General features: G+C 52.9%; 1 protein-coding gene across 5 annotated transcripts in view; it reads left to right on the forward strand.

Annotated features, from left to right (window-relative positions):
* The window catches only part of LOC144931669 (arf-GAP with GTPase, ANK repeat and PH domain-containing protein 1-like), a 170651-nt gene extending 161709 nt beyond the window's left edge, over window positions 1-8942 (forward strand). For all 5 annotated transcript variants that reach the window (XM_078855828.1, XM_078855837.1, XM_078855808.1 and 2 more), the window contains 2 exons: window positions 4764-5019; window positions 6010-8942. In XM_078855828.1, the coding sequence (XP_078711954.1) occupies window positions 4764-5019; window positions 6010-6330 (577 nt within the window). In that variant the 3' untranslated portion in view covers window positions 6331-8942. The remainder of the gene's footprint in view (window positions 1-4763; window positions 5020-6009) is intronic.
* Window positions 8943-20365: the final 11423 nt, after the last annotated feature.

The raw sequence follows: 20365 nt of genomic DNA on the forward strand, positions 1-20365 counted from the left end.
TCACCCTCACCACTCACGCTCAACACTCACCCTCACCACTCATGCTCACCACTAACCCTCACCACTCACCCTCACCACTCACTAATCACCTCTCACAACCGTCACTCACCCTCACCACTCACTCTTACCACTCACCCTCATCACTCACCCTCACCACTCACCCTCACAACAACCACTCACCCTCACTACTCATCCTCACCAATCGCACCCTCACCAATCACCACTCACCCTCACTGCTCACCCTCACCGCTCACCACTCAACCTCACCCTCACCACTCACGCTCACCCTCACCACTCACCTCTCACTAATCACCACTCACAACTGCCACTCACCCTCCCCACTCACCCTCACCACTCACCCTCACCAATCACCACTCACCCTCACCACTCACCCTTACCATTCACCCTCACCACTCACCCTCACCATTCACCCTAACCACTTTCCCTCACCACTCTCCCTCACCACTCACCAGTCACGCTCACCACTCACCCTCACTACTCACCACTCACCCTCAACACTCACCCTCACCGCTCACCACTCACCCTCAACACTCACCCTCACCGCTCACCACTCACCCTGACCACTCACCACTCATCCTCACCAATCACATCCTCATCAATCACCACTCACCCTCACTGCTCACCCTCACCGCTCACCCTCACCCTCACCACTCACGCTCACCCTCACCACTCACCCCTCACTAATCACCACTCACAACCGCCACTCACCCTCACCACTAACCCTCACCACTCACCCTCACCACTCACTAATCACCTCTCACAACCGTCACTCACCCTCACCACTCACTCTTACCACTCACCCTCACCACGCACCCTCACAACAACCACTCACCCTCACAACAACCACTCACCCTCACTACTCACCCTCACCACTCATCCTCACCAATCACCACTCACCCTCACTGCTCACCACTCAACCTCACCACTCACGCTCACCCTCACCACTCACCCCTCACTAATCACCACTAACAACCGCCACTCACCCTCCCCACTCACCCTCACCACTCACCCTCACCAATCACCACTCATCCTCACCACTTACCACTCACACTCACCACTCACTACTCACCCTCACCACTCTCCCTCACCACTCTCCCTCACCACTCTCCCTCACCACTCTCCCTCACCAATCACCACTCACCCTCACCACTTACCACTTACCACTCACCACTCACGCTCACCACTCACCCTCACTACTCACCCTAACCACTCACCACTCACCCTCAACACTCACCCTCACCGCTCACCACTCACCCTCACCACTCACCCTGACCACTCACCACTCATCCTCACCAATCACACCCTCATCAATCACCACTCACCCTCACTGCTCACCCTCACCGCTCACCCTCACCACTCACCCTAACCACTCACGCTCACCCTCACCACTCACCCCTCACTAATCACCACTCACAACCGCCACTCACCCTCACCACTCACCACTCACCCTCACCACTCACCCTCACTACTCACCACTCATCCTCACCAATCACACCCTCAACAATCACCACTCACCCTCACCACTCACGCTCAACACTCACCCTCACCACTCATGCTCACCACTAACCCTCACCACTCACCCTCACCACTCACTAATCACCTCTCACAACCGTCACTCACCCTCACCACTCACTCTTACCACTCACCCTCACCACTCACCCTCACAACAACCACTCACCCTCACCACTCATCCTCACCAATTACACCCTCACCAATCACCACTCACCCTCACTGCTCACCACTCAAACTCACCCTCACCACTCACCCCTCACTAATCACCACTAACAACCGCCACTCACCCTCCCCACTCAACCTCACCCTCACCAATCACCACTCACCCTCACCACTCACCCTCACCACTCAACCTCACCCTCACCACTCACCCTCACCACTCACCCTCACCACTCACTCTCACCACTCACTCTCACCACTCACTCACCACTCACTCACCACTCTCCCTCACTCACCACTCTCCCTCACTCACCACTCTCCCTCACTCACCACTCTCCCTCACTCACCACTCTCCCTCACTCACCACTCTCCCTCACTCACCACTCTCCCTCACTCACCACTCTCCCTCACCACATGTTAAGGGCGATCCTAAAGGAATCTACAACCTTCGATGATTCCTTTGCGCGATTCAAAGAATCGATTCCTGGCGCATAGGAGGTTTCCATTTTTAATTACAGAGTTTTATTTTCATTCCTATGTTATGTTTTAAAGTTTGCAGGAGTTTTTAATTATATTTTAGCCCCGGTCAACGCCGGATATTTCCCATTCGTAGCAGTTTATATCAACTCTATAACCAACTTATATTAAACGGAAATAAGGCGATTCTAAATGAATCTACAACCGTCGATTCCTTTTCGCGATTCAGAGAATCGATTCTTGGCGCGGTCGGGTTTATAATTTTAATTACACAGTTGTATTTTCATTGGAATGTTATGTTTTAAAGTTTTCAGAAGATTTAAATGTATTTTTCCCCCGGGCAACGCTGGGTATATCGAGTTTATACCACAAATTCGTCGCCTGACAGAGTTGCGTGTCGAGGCCTAGTACCGTGCAGAGCCTCCGGCCTCGCCTAGATTGCCCACCCGGCTGAGGCTGGGTGCTGGGGCCGTTACCCCCCCCCCCCCCCCCGCGCTACAATAATACTGTCTAATCGCTATATTTTTATTATCTACCGACCCTATAATAGTAATTGCACACATTGGGGTGGGGGTGGAGTGAAGAGAACGTGAAACTTTGATGAATTTACCTCAGAGTCGCGTGTTAATGCGTGCACATTTTTAATGGGAATTCAAAATGGCGTCCACCCCGCAGCGAACGCGTTGCTATCCGTTGCCAGGGGCAACCGCCGTGGTCCGCGCCTGCCGGCAAGAGTAAATAAATAAATAAAGCGTTAAATAAATAAATAAAGATAAATCGCACTAAATCGATAATCGGTCCGATTTAAAGTTTAGAGACGAAAAATCGGAAATGCCTAAGTTTACCGCGGGGCCGGGGGCGTGCCCACCTGCAAAATTTAATCTCGCCGAACCCCACGGTCCGAGAGCTAAATCCCCCGGTAGGGAGCGTACGCAGACGGATGGACGGACGGACGGACAGACAAAAAATGAATTATATAGGTTACTACCCCCATTGGATCATGCGAACGTCGTCCGTGCTGGCACACGTAGCGCCTTGCGCCGGGGCAGCAGGAGAGCGTCTGGCCGCGCGGTGTTGCACGCTGCCGGCCTCTTAGCAACGGCTGGCGAGAGGGAAGGCATGCGCTGCTGCTGCTGCTGCGGCTGCGGCAGCGGCAGCCGGCTCGCTTGGCCAGCGCCGGGCCGGCCCAGAGGGGGCCTCGTCCCCTCCTTTCTCTCGCTCCCCCGCGGAGAGGAAATTTGGACTGTTTTTGTATTGACCACACAAAGACAATGGCCGCGTTCCGTCTCAGGCGGGGAAAAAGAGGCACAGGAAATTTGCTCCTTACTCGATGTGGCCTCTTCTGTGCGGAGTTTGCGTTGAGGTGTGCGTTGGTTGCCGCGTGGGAAGGGGGGGGGCAGGGTGGGGGTGGCCCATCGCTGCGTGCAGCTCGGCCATCTGGGCACCTAATGCACCGAGGTGTCAATTGACTTCTGTAATTAAATAAGGCTGTTAGCGAGCCCTCCATTTGCTGCCCCGTCGCCCGCTGCTGAAATGTTTGTGTAATGTTGTGTGGAAGCGTTATTTGTCACGAGCGCGTTCTCATAAACGTGCGCTGCTTTAAATATCAGGATCATTATAATTATTATTACGCTGAAACAACAATTATATCGGATTGATATTTAACCCACCCGACATTTGAGTGATACGTTTGTATGGATGTTGAACTTCTTTCGCACCGTACGTAGAAAACTGTGATAATCATCGGAGGTGCATTGCCTAAGCCTTGTAAAGCCTTAAATTAAGCGGACGCAAACGCGTTGAGGTTATTGTCATTTTGCATAAAGAGCCCGTGGTACCTCAGCGAGTAAAGCAGCGCAGACATCGAACGCAGACGTTAATGTCCCATAAACAGTTTTAGAGTAAAAGTGCGCGATGGGGGGGGGGGGGGGCTCTTTGGGTGCGAGGGTTTGCGCCGTGCGTTTGAGATTGACAGCGTGTCACGGCCCCCAGTCTCCGGGGAGCCCTCGCCTCCCCGCTGCAGAGTGCCGTGTCATGCCCTGTCAATCATCCCTCTTCTTCTCCCCGCCGGGGGTGTTGCTGCACTCTCGTCGTTTTTTGTAATCCCAGCTGAATGAGGTCAAAGATCTTTGCACAGAGTTTCCCCTCCTCATTCAGTTTTCGATAAAAACAAGACAAAAAAACGAATTGACCCGGAGTGACACCCGCTCACAATCAAATTTGTCACCACTAATATATCAATAGATTTATTAAAAAAATTTTTTACGGAAATTCAGATCTTTAACGATTTTTTTTTAATCTGTCTTTGCGGTATGTGTGTTTGGAGAGAGGTGTGAAGCCCTTTAAAAAAAAAAAAATCTGCGATGCTTTCGCGTCCACTCCCTGCTTTCGGGAGGATTCTTTAACAATTCACAGACTCGCCCACGGCACATCGGAGAATCGGCACGAGCGAGAGCACCGGGAGAGAGAGCTGCCTTTTGCATCCCGACAAAGTGGTGACTCGTTATCTCTTTGGGGATGACGCTTTGTGCACGGCCACCAACGGAATCTTCTCACGCGAGTCTCAACCCACCCGCCCTTGCTCGTGCCACCAGGGAGGAGAAGGAGCGCTGGATCCGTGCCAAGTACGAGAGCCGCGCGTTCCTGGGGGCGGCGCCACCCTGCGAGGTGCCGCTGGGCCAGCAGCTGCTGCGCGCCGTCGTGGAGGACGACCTGCGAGCCGCCGTGCTGCTGCTGGCGCACGGCTCGCGCGACGACGTCAACGAGACGTACGGCGACGGAGACGGACGCTCCGCGCTGCACCTCGCCTGCGCCATGGCCAACGTCGTGCTGGCCCAGCTGCTCATCTGGGTGCGTGCGTGGGCTCGCTCACCCCGCGCCCCCCCCCCCCTCCTCTTATACTTCTGCATTTTTATATTCGAGACGTTCGTCACCGTCACGAGAGATTCCCGTCCCGTGGCAGAGGTCCGCTCGGTGATGCTTTTGTGCAGGTGGGGGTGGGGATTTGGATCGCGACTTCATCTTCTCACACCGCCCATGGGTCACGTAAGGCCAGAACCGATTTGTTGATGTGGCCCAAAAAACAATATTTATCCATCGCTGAAAACAAACATTTCAGCGACTGGGTATCGCTGCAAGAGGCCGGTTTGGTAAGAGTTTCCCAGCTCACCTTTTCTACGCTGGTCCAGAGCTTCGCCCTGCTGGGCTCGGTTGATAAATCCACCTTGGCAGTCCACCGCCCTTGTCCGTTATTGTCATGTGGCATCAATTTCTCATAGATGTAATAACCCAACTGCAGCTCATTGTGTATTCTTAAATTTGTCATTTTATTTGAAAGTGCCTTTAATGGCCAGTGTAAAAAGCACATAGGTTAAACTTTTAACAACCAGTTACTTCAAATGGCAAACATCTCAAGACAAGACTCTTGAAAAGTTAGTCTCGAGGCCGAGTGAAGGATCGGATGAACAAACCAATATTATTGTTATGCAAATTGCAGCGTATTCACAGTTGTCCAAAAGTACATCAATAAACTATCTAAATTGTCCAATGTCTAAACTAATAATTACGTAGATATATCCCCTATTTCTTCAACGAAGCCAAACATAACCTCTTGTTTATCTGCGACCGTGTGTGACAAAAGCCACTGAGCTCATGCGACGTACCAACTAATTAGTGCGGTTGGCTACGTACGGTGCGAAAGAAGTCCCAACATACACAATAGGTGACCGCTAACAAGCAATTGCCCCACCAGCGTGGCAAAAAACTACACGGGTGGGATCATTGCGTTTGTTTGCATCTCACGACCGCTGCCGCCTTCGCGTCACCCCCTGTGCCCCCCAGTATGGCGTGGAGGTGAGTGCGCGGGACGCGCACGGCTACACGGCGCTCGTGGCGGCTCGGCGCGCCGGTAGCCAGGAGTGCGCCGAGCTGCTCCTGCAGTACGGCTGCCCCGACGATGCCGGTGCCGGCAACGCCTCGGCGCCCACCCCCAACCCCACGCGGCACAACCCCAACATCAACAACAGCAACTCCAGCGGCGGCAGCAACAACAATAACAATGGCGCCACCGTCGGTGCCGCCGCCGTCGCCGCCGTGGGCATGAGCAGCAGCAGCAGCTTCACCGGCAGGAGTGACATGAAGACCTCGGCGAGCATGATTTGAGCGGCGGACAAGCGAGCGCGAGCGGGCTCGCCAAGTGCGTGGGTCACGCATGCTCGGCTCTAGCCCTGTGCTCGTCCCGCTGCCTGGTTAGTCACGTATTGGCGGCATTGTCCGCGTTCGGTCAGGGAGCTGTCGCACGCGACCGCTAACAAGGCTGTCTGCTCGTTGTGTGAATCCGTGCTGGGTAGGGCATTGCATGCACAAGCGCTTTGCTTGTACGGCTACTCCACCTCTCCCATCTCACGAGCATGCTTGACAAGGAACAACTCTCTGCTTTGCTTCTTAAGTAATCTCCGTATAAAGTTCACGTGTTCTTGCGAAAATGGGCACAGAGGCTCTTTTCTTGAGCTGTGCGTTTTTTTCAATGTTTCTGTTTAGTTTGTGTTGTCGGTAGAATGCATGTGGTCGTGTGGACGTTCTGGAAGGCTTGTGCGTGCGTGCGTCTGACCTTTGCCCCCACCCCCCCGTGAGGATCTTGCTGGGCGCAGGGCTGAGAGGCCCCCGCATCGAGAGCGGGACAAAGCCCCACTGAGTCTTGCCGTCCCCCTTCGGTCACTGCCGTTGAGATTTACAGGAGGCGCTGCGACCACTGCAAAAAGTGCTGAATTAAACGTACGCGTAGGCACGTCACGTAACGACCCTGACGGCAAACTTGTGAATGTTCCAGTGCACATCCAGTTTCAGGCTTGCATATGTAAATACACCCTGATGTCGGTCACAGCTACATTGCAGAGGCAAAACAAGTGAACAAACGTGATCACCCCTCCAGCACTCCTGTTAAAGAACGCTATAGATAACCCCACTTCATAGCTGGTATTTTCTGGTAACTTGGCAATTGTAGTGACTACAAACGGCAACAAAGTGTTGAGAATAATGAGAGCATTCAGGTGCCTGCGTAGTTGGCAGATGATGAGATGTACTCGGCGTTTCGAACAAACAGTACCAGCGGCACGGAATGTATTTCAATAGATTTCACCGGCTGTTCTCTACAAGTTGCAGGTGTTTTGGCTTTCCCTACAGTGTTATTGTAGTAGCTGCCTGTGCTGTGTATGGCTTGCATATTACCGTTCGAAAGTAACCACCTTTCATTCAACTAAACGCTACCGAGAAGGGCAGACTTTGACTACTCATTCTGGCTTGCTGCGGATAAATCCAGTACTTCACTTTGATCGCCATCGCACTATAACGCCGCCTGCAATTGTAGTATTTAAAAGTAGCTGCCACTGTAATGTGCATAGACGGGTTATTTGAGCAAGTGAAAAATTACGTAGATTGCCTGCATAGCGTCTGCATATCGGTCAGGAATTGAGATGCTTTTTTGTTTCTTTGCTGCAGCACGACCACACGAAGGCAATAGTTTGAAGTACAGTACTTGTGCTTACATTTTCATCTTTTCTTGCTCATTGGAGCCAGCGTTACATTGAGAATTGAATTCCAAGTAGTGACCACCATCTCTCTCCCTCTGAATTCCCCTTGTATCCGTCGACCCCCCTTCTGCTTTGGACCGTTCCTTCTTCACACTCCTGCCCCCCACCCCACCCCCCACGTGTATGAAGGCACACCTTGCACAGGTGAATTCTTGGGTCGTCTGCAACTCGGCATAATGGGTCCTTTCATTAGGCAAGGGTGTGAAACCTGCGCGCTCCGCGTGGTTCCGGGCGAGAAGACAGGAAAAGAGGGACCTCGGATTACGATCTCAGCATGTGTTTGTTTGTGAGAGTCGTATGTGTGGCGTGTACAGCACCGCACCGCGTGCTGCTTCACACGGGCGGTTTAATTTATTTACCTGAATCGCATTTGTACCATAGCGCGGGCCAGTGTATATTTTGTAAATGCTGCAACGTACAGCACAATATTTATAAGGTGTAAATAATTTTTATGCTCGTGCTGCAGGCGTGTATTTATTGTGATACCCCCCCCCCCGCAGAACCCCACCTATCCCCTCCCATAGTGCTGTCGGCACCTAAAGGTCCACAGTTCCCCCTCCCCCAACCTCTGGGCAGACAAGTCCACTAGGAGACCAGTGGAAGGGGGTCTTGGACCACCACAACATTCGGAAACCAAGGCCACCACGAGGCCAGGGAACAGGGACACTGGTCAGCCAGGCGGCTGGGGCCAGTGAGGCCAGGGGGCCCTTAGTGTCGGCAACGGGTATGGCTAAAAGTCAGGGCTGAGACCCCCCAGGGTCAGAGTGATTGAGTGGTCTGGGTCAGGGGCTGGCTTGTGTGGCCCAGGGTCCAGGGGTGTTCGGGATCCAGGGACACCTGTGAGTGAGTTGAGTGAGAGTGGGTGTGTCCCGGAGGTTGTTCCACTGCACGTGCAGGAATTGCGAATTTATGTCCGTTTTATTTTTTACTCTCAATCTATACTCTGCGTTTAAACGTTTACCGTACAGCATATATGAGGCAGGGCTATTGTTGCTTAATTTCTTGTAGAAATGCATTGGAAGTCAGTATTATGTACTTTACACGTTCTCATAACATCAGGCGACTCATACCATGTAATGTATTATTTTAAAAATTAAAGAATCAGTATATTGTTTGTTTTTTATTGTGAGAATATAAAAATGGAAATAAATTATAAAAAGACGTAAAATAAAAACAATACGAAAAGTGTTGAAATGAGAATGTTGTGTTTGTGCGAATTCTCTGTTCCTTGGAGTAACATCGCAGGTTAAACTCAAGCCAATATTTAACTTAACCGTACAGAGTATTATTAAACGGATCGTTTCTTTCATGATGCTGCATTGGCAGTGGTGCACAAGCACAAGCACCACTGCAACGAATCCATAGTCAATTTGGTTGCTATCCAAACATAACATTTTATATAAACTATGTTCATAACAATATCCTTGTAGCACATTAGTGTGTAGTGAGTCCAACTGAGTCGCAGACGTTGTCTTGGGAGCAACACTATTTATTCAATAAATCGACACAACATAACCTAACCTACACTTGCGTGTTGAATGCTCATCTAGCCACGCTACAGCAGAACTAGACACGGTTCGCTATCCCGGCCCGGACCACAAGCTAGGTCCCGGACCGCGTGGCTAGAGGCTTCTTTAACCCGACGTGGATCTTCTTCACCGGCAACACGAAGAACCCCGAGCCCCTCACGGGGCCCCGTTATATCGGCCTGGGCTGGGGCTGGCTCTGCCCCTCGCCCCGCCCACCTTCTAGATCTCTCTCGAGCTCTTTCCCGAAGGCTCACGAGAGCTCCTCTATACCACGTGACCACCCAGCAACCCCCGTCCACCGGTGGCCCCCCTCCAATATCATCCGGTCACGTGTCGGCAGGCCAACCAGCGTATCATGCCCCAATGTAAACCCTCTCGCTCCCTCACCGGGAGCCCACACCACACACTGTACGTGGTGCCTCTGCGCTGACCAGCGCTCACCCAAGCCCCGCTAGGGCTGGTACTACGCCCAGTAAGTGGGCTACACGTAATGCCAACACATCTGCCGTGGCTTCGTAAGCCCGGCACCACACAGTGACAATCACAGTCACTACAAGTGTATTAATTGTTTTGGCTTGCTATCATGCATGTAAATAGTACTTTTAGCTAAAGCTATTTTTATTGCAGGGGTAAAAATGTAGTAAGTGCAGAATACCCGGTTAAGGTTTGCTCACTGCTTTAGTGGCATTTCATCTATGCAGGCTGGATGAGATGTCCATATACTCCTTTACCACACTAATACACTGGCCTCAGAGGTGCGTACGTGGCTAGAGGGAATTCTCACCCACTGTGAAGATATGCCGACCCAGGAAAACCTCGAGTCTAAAACATTCAGCCTGTGATGTTTGGTCGGTAGCATGTGTGTATACATGTGTGTGGAGCAGTGGTACAGTGGTTAGTCCACTACACTGGGAACCTGGCTACCTGAGTTCGATTCATGGAAACGAAACACAGTAGCGAGTGTTATCGAAACTGGTGCTAGGTCAACTCGGTCGTAAATGACTACCGGGTGCGGTTTATAAACAGCAGCACTGGGGAAACACGTGGCGGGGCGTAAATTTCGCCACACCCACCCCCCGGGTTATTCGCCATGCCAGCCTTCGTTCTGTGCTCTCTAAAAGCACATGCCCGTACATCTTGTGTGTCCATGCGGGTTTCATCCGTGTATTCTGCATTCGGCTGATAACTGTGCCCTCTGCTACGAAGCCCGGTCCTGCTATGCAGGTGCAGCCTTGGGAGGGCCATGTCACCTCTCAATGGAGCTGGTTCTGCACAAAGAACGTGTCGCCTCGGGCACAGTTGGGATTTACAGGCTGCAGGCGCCAACGCCTCGTTAGCTGCCTTAATTGACCCTCGGAAGCCTTTTCCACCTTTTGGCATGAGCGTTGTTGCGTGGCATGGCGTGTGTGTGGCATAGTGTGCACGACGTGACGTGTGTCATGTTGTGTATGTGCGCTGTGCAAACAAGGTGTGTGGTGTTGTGCACAACGTGGCGTGTGCACGACGTGGCGTGTGATATGACGGGGAGCCCTCAACACTTCTCGTGGCCTTCGTGTGCACCTAGTCTGGCACACATGCGGCGATGACGACAGGGTCACTTGTGTGGCGTGATGTGTAGCACGAGTGTCACATGGGGGTGTCAAACACACCCTGTGGGGAGCACGAGCAAAGTGGTGAGTGCGCAGCTTTACAAACCTGGCGACCCGAATTCGATTTCCGCTCACGGTCAACACCAGTGAACGATTATCTGAACCGGTCCCGGACCTTTCGCGAGGTCACAACTCCGCCTCAAATGTGTACCTGGTGGCGCGTGCGTGCGTGCGTGTGTGAACATCACCACTGTGGAGACAAAAGCGGTCGGGCGTGTTGCTGCCTTCCCACCGTCTCGTGTGCCGTACTGGCTTGCATGGATGCTCGCTAACAGCACTTGCCCCAGACGTGTATTAAGGCTATACGGGCGATGGTTTATCTTTGTTGGAATGTACGGTTATGGTTGTGTGTCGGGACGTGCCGAGTACCGTGGGAGTTCAGCTTCAGTAAAAAAAAATGTTGAGTAGTGCAAACTTTGCTCATGGCTACGCGCACGAGTCTTGTTGCATTAGGGGCCGTCCATAAATGACGTCACACGATTTTGGACGATTTATCCCCCCTCTCCCCCTCGTCACACGGCGTCACAAAGTCAGACCCCCCTCAAATATGACGTCACAAAGCACTATCCCCCCCCCCAACCACATTTCTATTTTGAAAATAAAACATGCTTAAAATCACTTTAAACTATTGTCATTGTAGTGCGTATTTAATGTGGCGCTGCACTCTGATGTTGTAGGAGAAAACCATGTATTAAAAAGGAGGCGTTGGAAAGCTGAAATTTAGCATAAAATTCACTTGGAAATATGCAACGTCTAACTAAATATTAAAAGTAATTATAACTATAAAAAAAGACTTGAAACTTCGTAGTAGAACGAAGCAAAATGGAGAGTACAATTGAAATGAGTGGTCTCCGACACGGTAAGTAATCCAAGTTGTTTATTCAATAAAAGCTCGGTACAGCCACGCGTCTCCGTCTCTTTCTCCTTGCGTGGCGCTCACCCGCTCTCCAGGAGGACAAGCCGCCACGTGGTGGATGGAGATGGCGGGGCAGCAGCAGCGGCAAAGCTCCTCTTCAATCTTCAGCACCCACCCCTTTCCGTTGCTCTGTGTCCCGCTTATATCCCCCTACCCGGGTCTAAGGTTCGCCTCTCGCCACGCCCCTCCTGGAACCTTCACGAACGATCCCGAAGCCTCCCAGATGGAACCGCCTCTCAACTTTCACCCAGATTCAAACCCCACTATGGATAAGTAAGGCTGTAGAATGAATACATGCCCCATTCATAATCCAGGCGATGACGCTCTCATTACACAATTATAACAATCCTATATTCATTCCACAGAATGAAAAGCCCTGGTAGCATCATTAAAATAAAAATGTTTCATAAAATTAATTCAAAAATATTACAAAATGTATGCTTCTCCATTCTCCCATGGAGAAGCAAAATGCTCCGTTATGGAATAAATTAAAGGGACCTTAGTAAATGTAAATAATCAAATAGTTACTAATGAAAATTAATAAAAATTAGTGTTGTTATAACAATTATATTTAATTAAGTAGAACGTGTTTTTATATGTATTTAAAGTTGCGTATTTTGATGTGACGTCACATTTATCACCCCCCCCCCCTCGTCATACATCGTCACAGATGTCTGACCCCCCTCCCCCGCCTAAGTGCGTGACGTCATTTATGGACGGCCCCTTAGGCATAAGCGATTTTGCAGAGAATGCGTCCAATTTTTGGAGCCCCACACTCAAAACTCAGCTGGCAGTTGCCACATTTAGTCCTGGGCGTGGTCGCGTGTCCTCATCCAGAACCAGGCCCGTAGGTGGGGGTTGGTGGATCACGCAGAGACTCTTGACTACAGGGCAAAAAGGTGCGCGTTGGAGAAGGCAGTACAGCCAATCGTGGCGTACAGCTCATGATGCAAACCAGGAGGGCTATTTCCATGAGTCCAGCCCCGGACAGCTCGGGCTGAAGTTAACCCCGGGGCACAGGGGTAGTGCATCGTGGAAGGCCGCTCACGGTGGTGATGCAATGATGCAAGGTGGCACACATTCTCACTCGACGCAGTGACGGAGCTACGGAGTGTGCTGGCAGTGAAACTGCACCGAGGCCCAGGGTTTCGGGTTACTAAAAAAGTGGAGGGTTGGGGGTGGAATTGAACATTAGGGGTGGGGGTCCCAATGTAATTGCTCAAGGAGGCTGGCGCGTGTAACAACCGCCCACTGCCTGGAGTTTAGACTGATCTCATCACGTGCTCTCTGTATCTAAATCACAAAGGGTGCGCGAAGTTCAAACGCGGGGCTTCTCTTTTAATGACGGCGCGCGGTGGCGCGGAGCAGGCGGAGCCTCGAGATGAGATTTGAATTCAGAGGCGAACGCAGTCGTGCGCGTCCTCAGGCTTTCTCTCTCTCCCGTTACCTCTCTCCTCGCCTCCTTGTCCCCCCTCCCCTCTTCCTCCGCAATGCAATTAATCAGGGCATGGAGGCGGGCGCCTGTGACCCAGCGCTTTCTTGAAGGTGAAATTGTTGGTGGATCACGCAGAGGTTCGCGTGAAACTCGACCAAAAAAAATTAACCCGTAAAAACTAAGTTTTTCACTATAAATCCTTTATATGCGTGGCGGCTAGAGTCCTCTCGTCCTCTGGCTTGAGATGGCTGCCACCTATGGGTCAGATGATTGCCTGCCACCATTAAGCAATTGGTAATTAAATATATATTTTTTTTCCTAAAAAGTGTAAAAATTTGGAAAAAAAATTTACGAAAAATTAATTGTCACGCACAACGAGTCTGTGTGCAAAATGTCAGCTCGATTGGATCACGGGAAGTGGGTTAAAAAACGACCGAAAGATTTGCATGGTCGTAAGCGCGCAAGCAAGCAAACAAGTGAACTTAATATAAAGGATTTAAAAAACAACAAGCTGCTGAGCCGCGAGTAGACCGCGAGTTTGCAGTTGCAGCAAGTGGGCTCGCAAATCCTTCCGTAGGGATCTTCTAGTGGTATCCCCCCCCTAAGATGGCGTGGTGGATTTTAACATTTCCTTCCTACACGAAGTAAAACGCCGCTTATTGAAAACTAGCTTTACTACCCGACTTCGCCCGGGACTTGAATTAACCACGCCCGGCCGCCTTTGCCTCCCCAGTGGCGATGTTCACACACCACACGAGTTACTCGTTTGAGGCTGAGTCGACCTAGGGGAGGCCCAGGACCGGTTGAAATAATCGTCACCGGCGGTGGCCGTGAGCGGGAATCGAACTCGGGTCGCCGGGTTCGTAGTGCAGCGCGCTACCCGCTAGACTACAATGCGTTACGTTTCCACATGCGCGGGTCACGTGACAGATGTGACGTCACAGCTCACTTGCCGTGCAAAAAAAAAATGCATTATCGAGCTCCCCCCCCCCCCCCCAAAAAAAGTGTATTTTTTATAATTTTTGCATGGTGTACAGTCTGGAAAGTACCCACATGGCAAATTTCAAGTTTGTTGCATGTCGGGAAGTACGCTAAACATTTTGAACAGACACACAGATGATTTGGCCATACGTCCCAATGCGTGGCCCTCCTAAACAGCAGTGTTGAGACTTGCTGAGGATTTCCTTGGATAGACGAATTAATTTTTTTTAAAATGCGCTACATGACAGTACGTAAATGCCATCGCACGTGGCGCATGTACACCTGTGTGAGCTTACATTTACACGCAGCGAGCATCTATTAAGGCCGGCAATCTGCGCACGAGTGGACAGGTTAGATGATCATCATCCACTACCACGCATGCCTTGCCGCCTTTGTCTCACAATTCCCGACCACTGATATTGCCGACACGGCGACGGCACCAGATCATCGTTTGTTGGCTGAGCGGACCGAGGATGGATCCAGACGAGGCGGTCAACTGCCGATCCCTGCTCGTGGTGATACGCATAAGTGTTCAGGAATCGAACCCGCGTCTGTGAAGGTCCGTAGCGCATTGAGGTGAGCTTATGGGAAATACGTGAACACGTGGCTATAATCGCGGTGAGAACGTGACATCGAAACTTAGAGACAGACTCGTTACTCGGATACGGTAAGCATTACAGTTAATGAGAGCGCTTACATTATTAAGTTACGCACAGAGTGAAATAATTGTAACTAATATCTGTGTAGAAACGAACAGCTCATTGGGCCCTTCCTGCTGAAATAAAAAAAAATCTAAATAATAGTCGAGGTTGTGTTTATTCTCATGGAATTCGCTATGCCGCTGTATTTATTTAACCCAGGCCTTTGAAAAAATTAGAGACACCCCCTCCGACCGCATGCTCACAATGGGTTGTGACCTCGCCCATGAGGATCCATCTGGATCGGTGCGAATAAAACTCGGTCGGTCATTTTTGTGCTAATGTAGTAAGTATTCAGGAGGCTTTGACGACGGGGTCGGAGACACACTTATTTATTAATACCAACTTGTGTACAGTAACGGGTACACACAACACTTGAAGGGGTACCGTCCCCTTCACTCGTCTATCAGGGAGACACCACGTCTAACCCCGCTAACCTACGCCCGAGTCCTCCACTACGGAGCTAGGGGAGGCTACCTATCCCAGCCCTGGTCAAGCTGGGATCCCGGCACCCTGAGTCTCCAGACCGGCTCTTATAAGAACGTCAGTCTGGGCTCTCGGGGCCACGCCACCGGCTTGCCCTGGTCGGTCCTGACAAGCACAGCGAGCCGGGGGAGCTCCGGGGCCTATTCTAGCTGGTCTTCACTCTTCGCTGGTTAAAGCTAACACTCGACCTCGAGCCCTCCGGCTCACCACCTTTTATAGCACTCGGCCCCCGGGAGGGGCTCGTGGGGGATGTAGGTGCGGACGTCGGTGCGAGCACCTCCTCCGTGTACAGCCCTAACCACGCCCCTTGTGTTTGTTTCCCATCCGTGCCCATACATCTACACAATTACACCTCTACATCACCCCCCCCTGTACAGCCCGCAGCCGTCCCCGGCTGCAACAAAATCACAATAAAGGTGCATGACCCCCCAAACCCGTGTGTGCCTCGCGTAATTTTAACAAGAACAACAACAACCACAACAACAACAACAACAGGAAACAGGAAAAAAAATAACCCGACGCACCCCCCCGAATAAATACCCCATTCCGCAAAACCAACATATATACACGCACCCCGGACGCCTCCCCCCCCCCTTCCGCAAGGGCCCCCCAACGGCCGACCTCACAAAAGTCTGCGCGTTTTGGCGCGCGTTCTCGCGGCGGGTCCGTCACAAGGGCCCGTCCCGGCACGCTCAGTGGCGGTTGTCGACAGTCCGGGTGCGAGAGAGTCTGGCTTCGCTGCTGAGTGACCCCCGACCCCCCCGGGAGGGGTTGGCGGTCGTGGACCCGTCACTCCTGGTGCACCTGGAGATGGAACAGTCGATGTCAGGTTAGGCGAAAGCGGCGAAGTCGGGGAGTCGGCGGACCCCTCATACGTTTGGCCATGCGTGTGTGTGTGCGAACCACGGGGCGGCGCAATGAACGGTTTCAACCTGGAGGGGTGCACGTACCACCGACGCCTCCCCCATTTGACGCGTACACATTGCGGCCGCAAGACCTGTACGACCTCCACGGGCCCCCGCCACGGCCGTACCAGCTTTGACGAGGTTGCCAGTGGCACCTGGGGACAGTGCAACCATGCCCTGTTCCCCGGTTTCCATTTGAACACATGTACCCGCCCCAGCCTAAGCCTCTCGTTCGCCTTCTGGCGGAGTTCAGAATTTTGCATGGCTGCTTCCCGCGCCTCAGTTAATTTCCCGATGTTAAATTTAACGTGTTCGGACAATTTAGACTTCGCCTGAGGCGCCGAGAGCTTCAGCTGAGTTGTCACAGGCGGGTTAGCCTCGCGGCCATACATTAAAAAGAAAGGTGAAAATCCTGTGGCCGCATGGGGAGCCATCCTGTAGGCTTGTAACACACCGGCAATGCGAAGGTCCCAATCTGTCTGGGATTCCGATACCTGCTGGGACAGCATGGACGTGATAGTCCGATGCAGCCATTCCACCATCCCGTCAGTTTGTGGGTGATATGGGGAGGTCCGAATTTTCTCCGTACCCAAGAGGTCGCACACCTCACGGAGGAGTTTCCCCGAAAAATTCTTACCCTGGTCAGTCAGCAGCCGTTCCGGAGCACCCTTGTCGAGGACATAGCCCTGGACAAAGGCCTCCGCGACGGCTGCTGCCGACTGGTTGGCCAGGGGCCAGGCCATGGGCCATCTCGTGAAGTATTCGACCCCTGTCAACAAGAACCTATTTCCCCTGGGTGTAGCGGGAAATGGCCCGAGAATATCCAGAGCAACGAGCTCGTTAATCCGGGAAACCTTTATGGACTGCAGCGGAGGGTTGGACCCCCTCGCCGGTGGCTTCCGCTGCGCGCATTGCGTGCACGACCCCAGGAGATCCCACACGTCCTTTGCCATGCCCGGCCAGAAGAAATCGAGCTGGAGCATGGCAAGGGTTTTGTGAGTCCCCAAGTGCAGGAGCCGCTCATGCGCAGCCCACACCACCTTACCCCTCAATGCTGCAGGCACCACGAGCCGTTGGCGGCGGAATTTCCCGTCCCAGTGCATTAAAAGCCCCTGGAACAACCCCCACGAGTCAACGTTCGCCGCCCCCTGACCAACCCTCCCAATGCGACGGCGCAGAGCGAGGAGGGAGGTGTCCTCCATTTGGAGGCGTCCCCACTCCGCAACGGACAACCCCAGCAAGGAATCCCTACCTTCTTGCTCGATAGGACCCGAAGCTGAAGGCGCATCGGCGGCGGCCACGAGGACCGAATCCGTGGTCACGTTCGGGGGCCTACAACGCCCCGAACCCAAGAGGCAAGCGCACTCCGAAGTGGGTGGCAACCGTGACAGAGCATCAGCGTTCGTGTGGCGAACGCCCTTACGATATGTGGTGACAAAGTCGTAGTCTTGGAGAATCTCCAACCATCGAGACAACTGCCCCGATGGTTGTTGAACCCGCAGGGCGTACTGCAGAGCCGCATGATCTGTACGGACGGTGAAACGTCGACCGTACAGATACGGGCGGTACTGCTGAATGAAATAAACAATCGGCAATAGTTCCCGACGGGTAACGCAGTACCGTTGTTCCGCCGGAGACAACACCCGACTACCGTAAGCCACCACATGCTCTATGCCCCCAATGAGCTGGGACAGCACGCCCCCAATGCCCGTGTTATTTGCGTCTGTATCGAGCAAGAAGGGTTGTGAGAAATCTGGATAATTCAACGGCGGAGCCCCCACCAGGGCATCCCGGAGGGCGCGAAAAGCAGCCTCCTCCTCCAGCCCCCAACGAAACCTGACACCCTTGGACGTCAAGGCATGCAAGGGTTTCGCGATCGTAGCGAAGTCAGCCACAAACCGTCGGTAGTACGACGCGAACCCAATGAAACTCCTGATCTCCCCCACCGAGGTGGGAGTCGGCCAGGAGCTGACGCATTTCGTTTTGGCGGGATCAGTGGATATCCCCGAGCGTCCAACAATATGACCCAAATACCGCACCGATTCGCGGAGCAAATGGCACTTCTGCGGTTTAAATTTCAAATTGGCAGCCCGCATTTTGAGAAAAACAGCACGCAACCTCTGGAGGTGTTCATCGAATGTTTTGCTAAAGACGATGACATCGTCCAAGTAAATTAAACACGAATCCCATTGCAAGCCCGCCAAGACCAGTTCCATTAACCGCTGAAAAGTTGCCGGCGCAGAATGTAAGCCCATCGGCAAGCGGTTAAATTGGAAGAGGCCGTGCGGTGTACGGAAAGCAGTCTTAGGTTTTGATTCGTCATCCAGAGGAAGCTGCCAGAATCCAGAAAGTAAATCCAGGGTGGAAAAGAATCGCGCCCCCGCCAAGGCATCGAGCGACTCATCCATTCGAGGAAGCGGGTACGCATCTGCCACAGAAATTTTGTTCAACCGCCGAAAGTCGACACAAAACCGCAGTGAGCCGTCGTGTTTTTTCACCAAAACGATCGGTGCGCCCCACGGGCTGTTGGAAGGGGATATGATATCGGCGGCTAGCATGTCATCAACGGCCGATTTGACATGAACCTTTTCGGCGGGACTCAACCGAAAAGGATTTTGGCAGATTGGCGCGCTGTCACCCGTGTCAATATGGTGTCGCAGCAATTTAGTACAACCAATATCAAATTTGTGTTGACTAAAAATGTCGGCAAACTCTTTCAGGAGAACTCGCAGCTTCCCACGCTGTGAGTCGGACAGGTCCACTGATCCCGCGCAAAGCGCATCCAGCCATCCGTCATCACAGTCCGAATGCGGTCGCGACGGAGGATTGGTGCTAACCTGACCCACGAGTGGTTCCTCATAGGGTGCCGGCGTTGCGTGTGCAAGCACAGTCCCTTGTGGAACCACGGCCGTTCGCGATCCCACATTAAGGACTGCAATGAAGGGGTCCCCATCCCCTTTTACCATGGTCTGAGCCGCTAGCAAATCGGGTCCATTGACCCCGGCTCGAGATGGTCCCAACAAGACCCCCCGATCCGCAACCCCCTCAGCAAACGGCCGACGCAACCTAAGAGGGACGAGCATCTGAGCCCCCGGGGGTACGCGCACTGTTTTTGCCACGAGCGCCTGCACGGTCGCAAACGCCCGATGCTCCGTGGCGGGGGAAGACAAAAATGTTAGACATCGGCCCGACGGGAGCTCGATGCACCCCTGGTCGATCAAGATACGAATGGGCCGGATAATTTAATGTCTCCAATGCAAATTTTGGCGCGGATTTGCCCAATGATGCCCAGCGAGCCCCCGTTAGCAGCATAGCATGGCACGTCAACGGGGAGCAAGGGACGACTTTGAACGGGAAGGATGTTATAAATAAAATCAGATATAATGGTCGCCGATGCTCCTGTGTCAATTAAAATCCGCACCTCTACCCCATCAATATGACCGACCACGACCGACGACCCCGCCGACGCTGCAACGACACGATGGGCGAGCTCCGACCACTGGCCCGGTTGGAGCGCTCGCCGCATTTGAGAACAATCCGACGCAACGGCCGTCGATTTGTGAGCCCTGTTCGTTTCAGCGCGTGAGTGTGTGTCGGATGTGTGCACGGGCCAAACGTGTGAGGTGCCACGACTCGCCGTATTTCTCTGCTGGAGCTTGGGTGTAGACGGCGCGGCGTCCTGATGAGGTGTCGCTCCACGCTGACGGGGAGCCCGGCATCCTGAAGCAACGTGGCCCTGAAGGCCACAGTTGTAGCAGCGTGTGAGCGCCCCAGATGGCCTGGGCTGCTCCTGGCGGCTCGGTCCGTTCCGAGCCTGTGGTCCCGCAGATCTCCATTCCTCCCGCCGCTCCACCGCGCAGACCTCCACCGATGGAAGGGCGGGAGCCGCCATGACATGGCCGGCCACCCCCTTGGCAGCCTTTCAACGCAGGGACCGCAAGCCCCCGTGGATGTGGCGCGCGACCAGCAGGGAAGACATCTCTGTGTCGTCTTGAGCCAAGACGGCGAC

The sequence above is a fragment of the Lampetra fluviatilis genome, chromosome 1, assembly GCF_964198595.1.
Source record: "Lampetra fluviatilis chromosome 1, kcLamFluv1.1, whole genome shotgun sequence".
Classification (NCBI taxonomy): Eukaryota; Metazoa; Chordata; class Hyperoartia; order Petromyzontiformes; family Petromyzontidae; genus Lampetra; species Lampetra fluviatilis.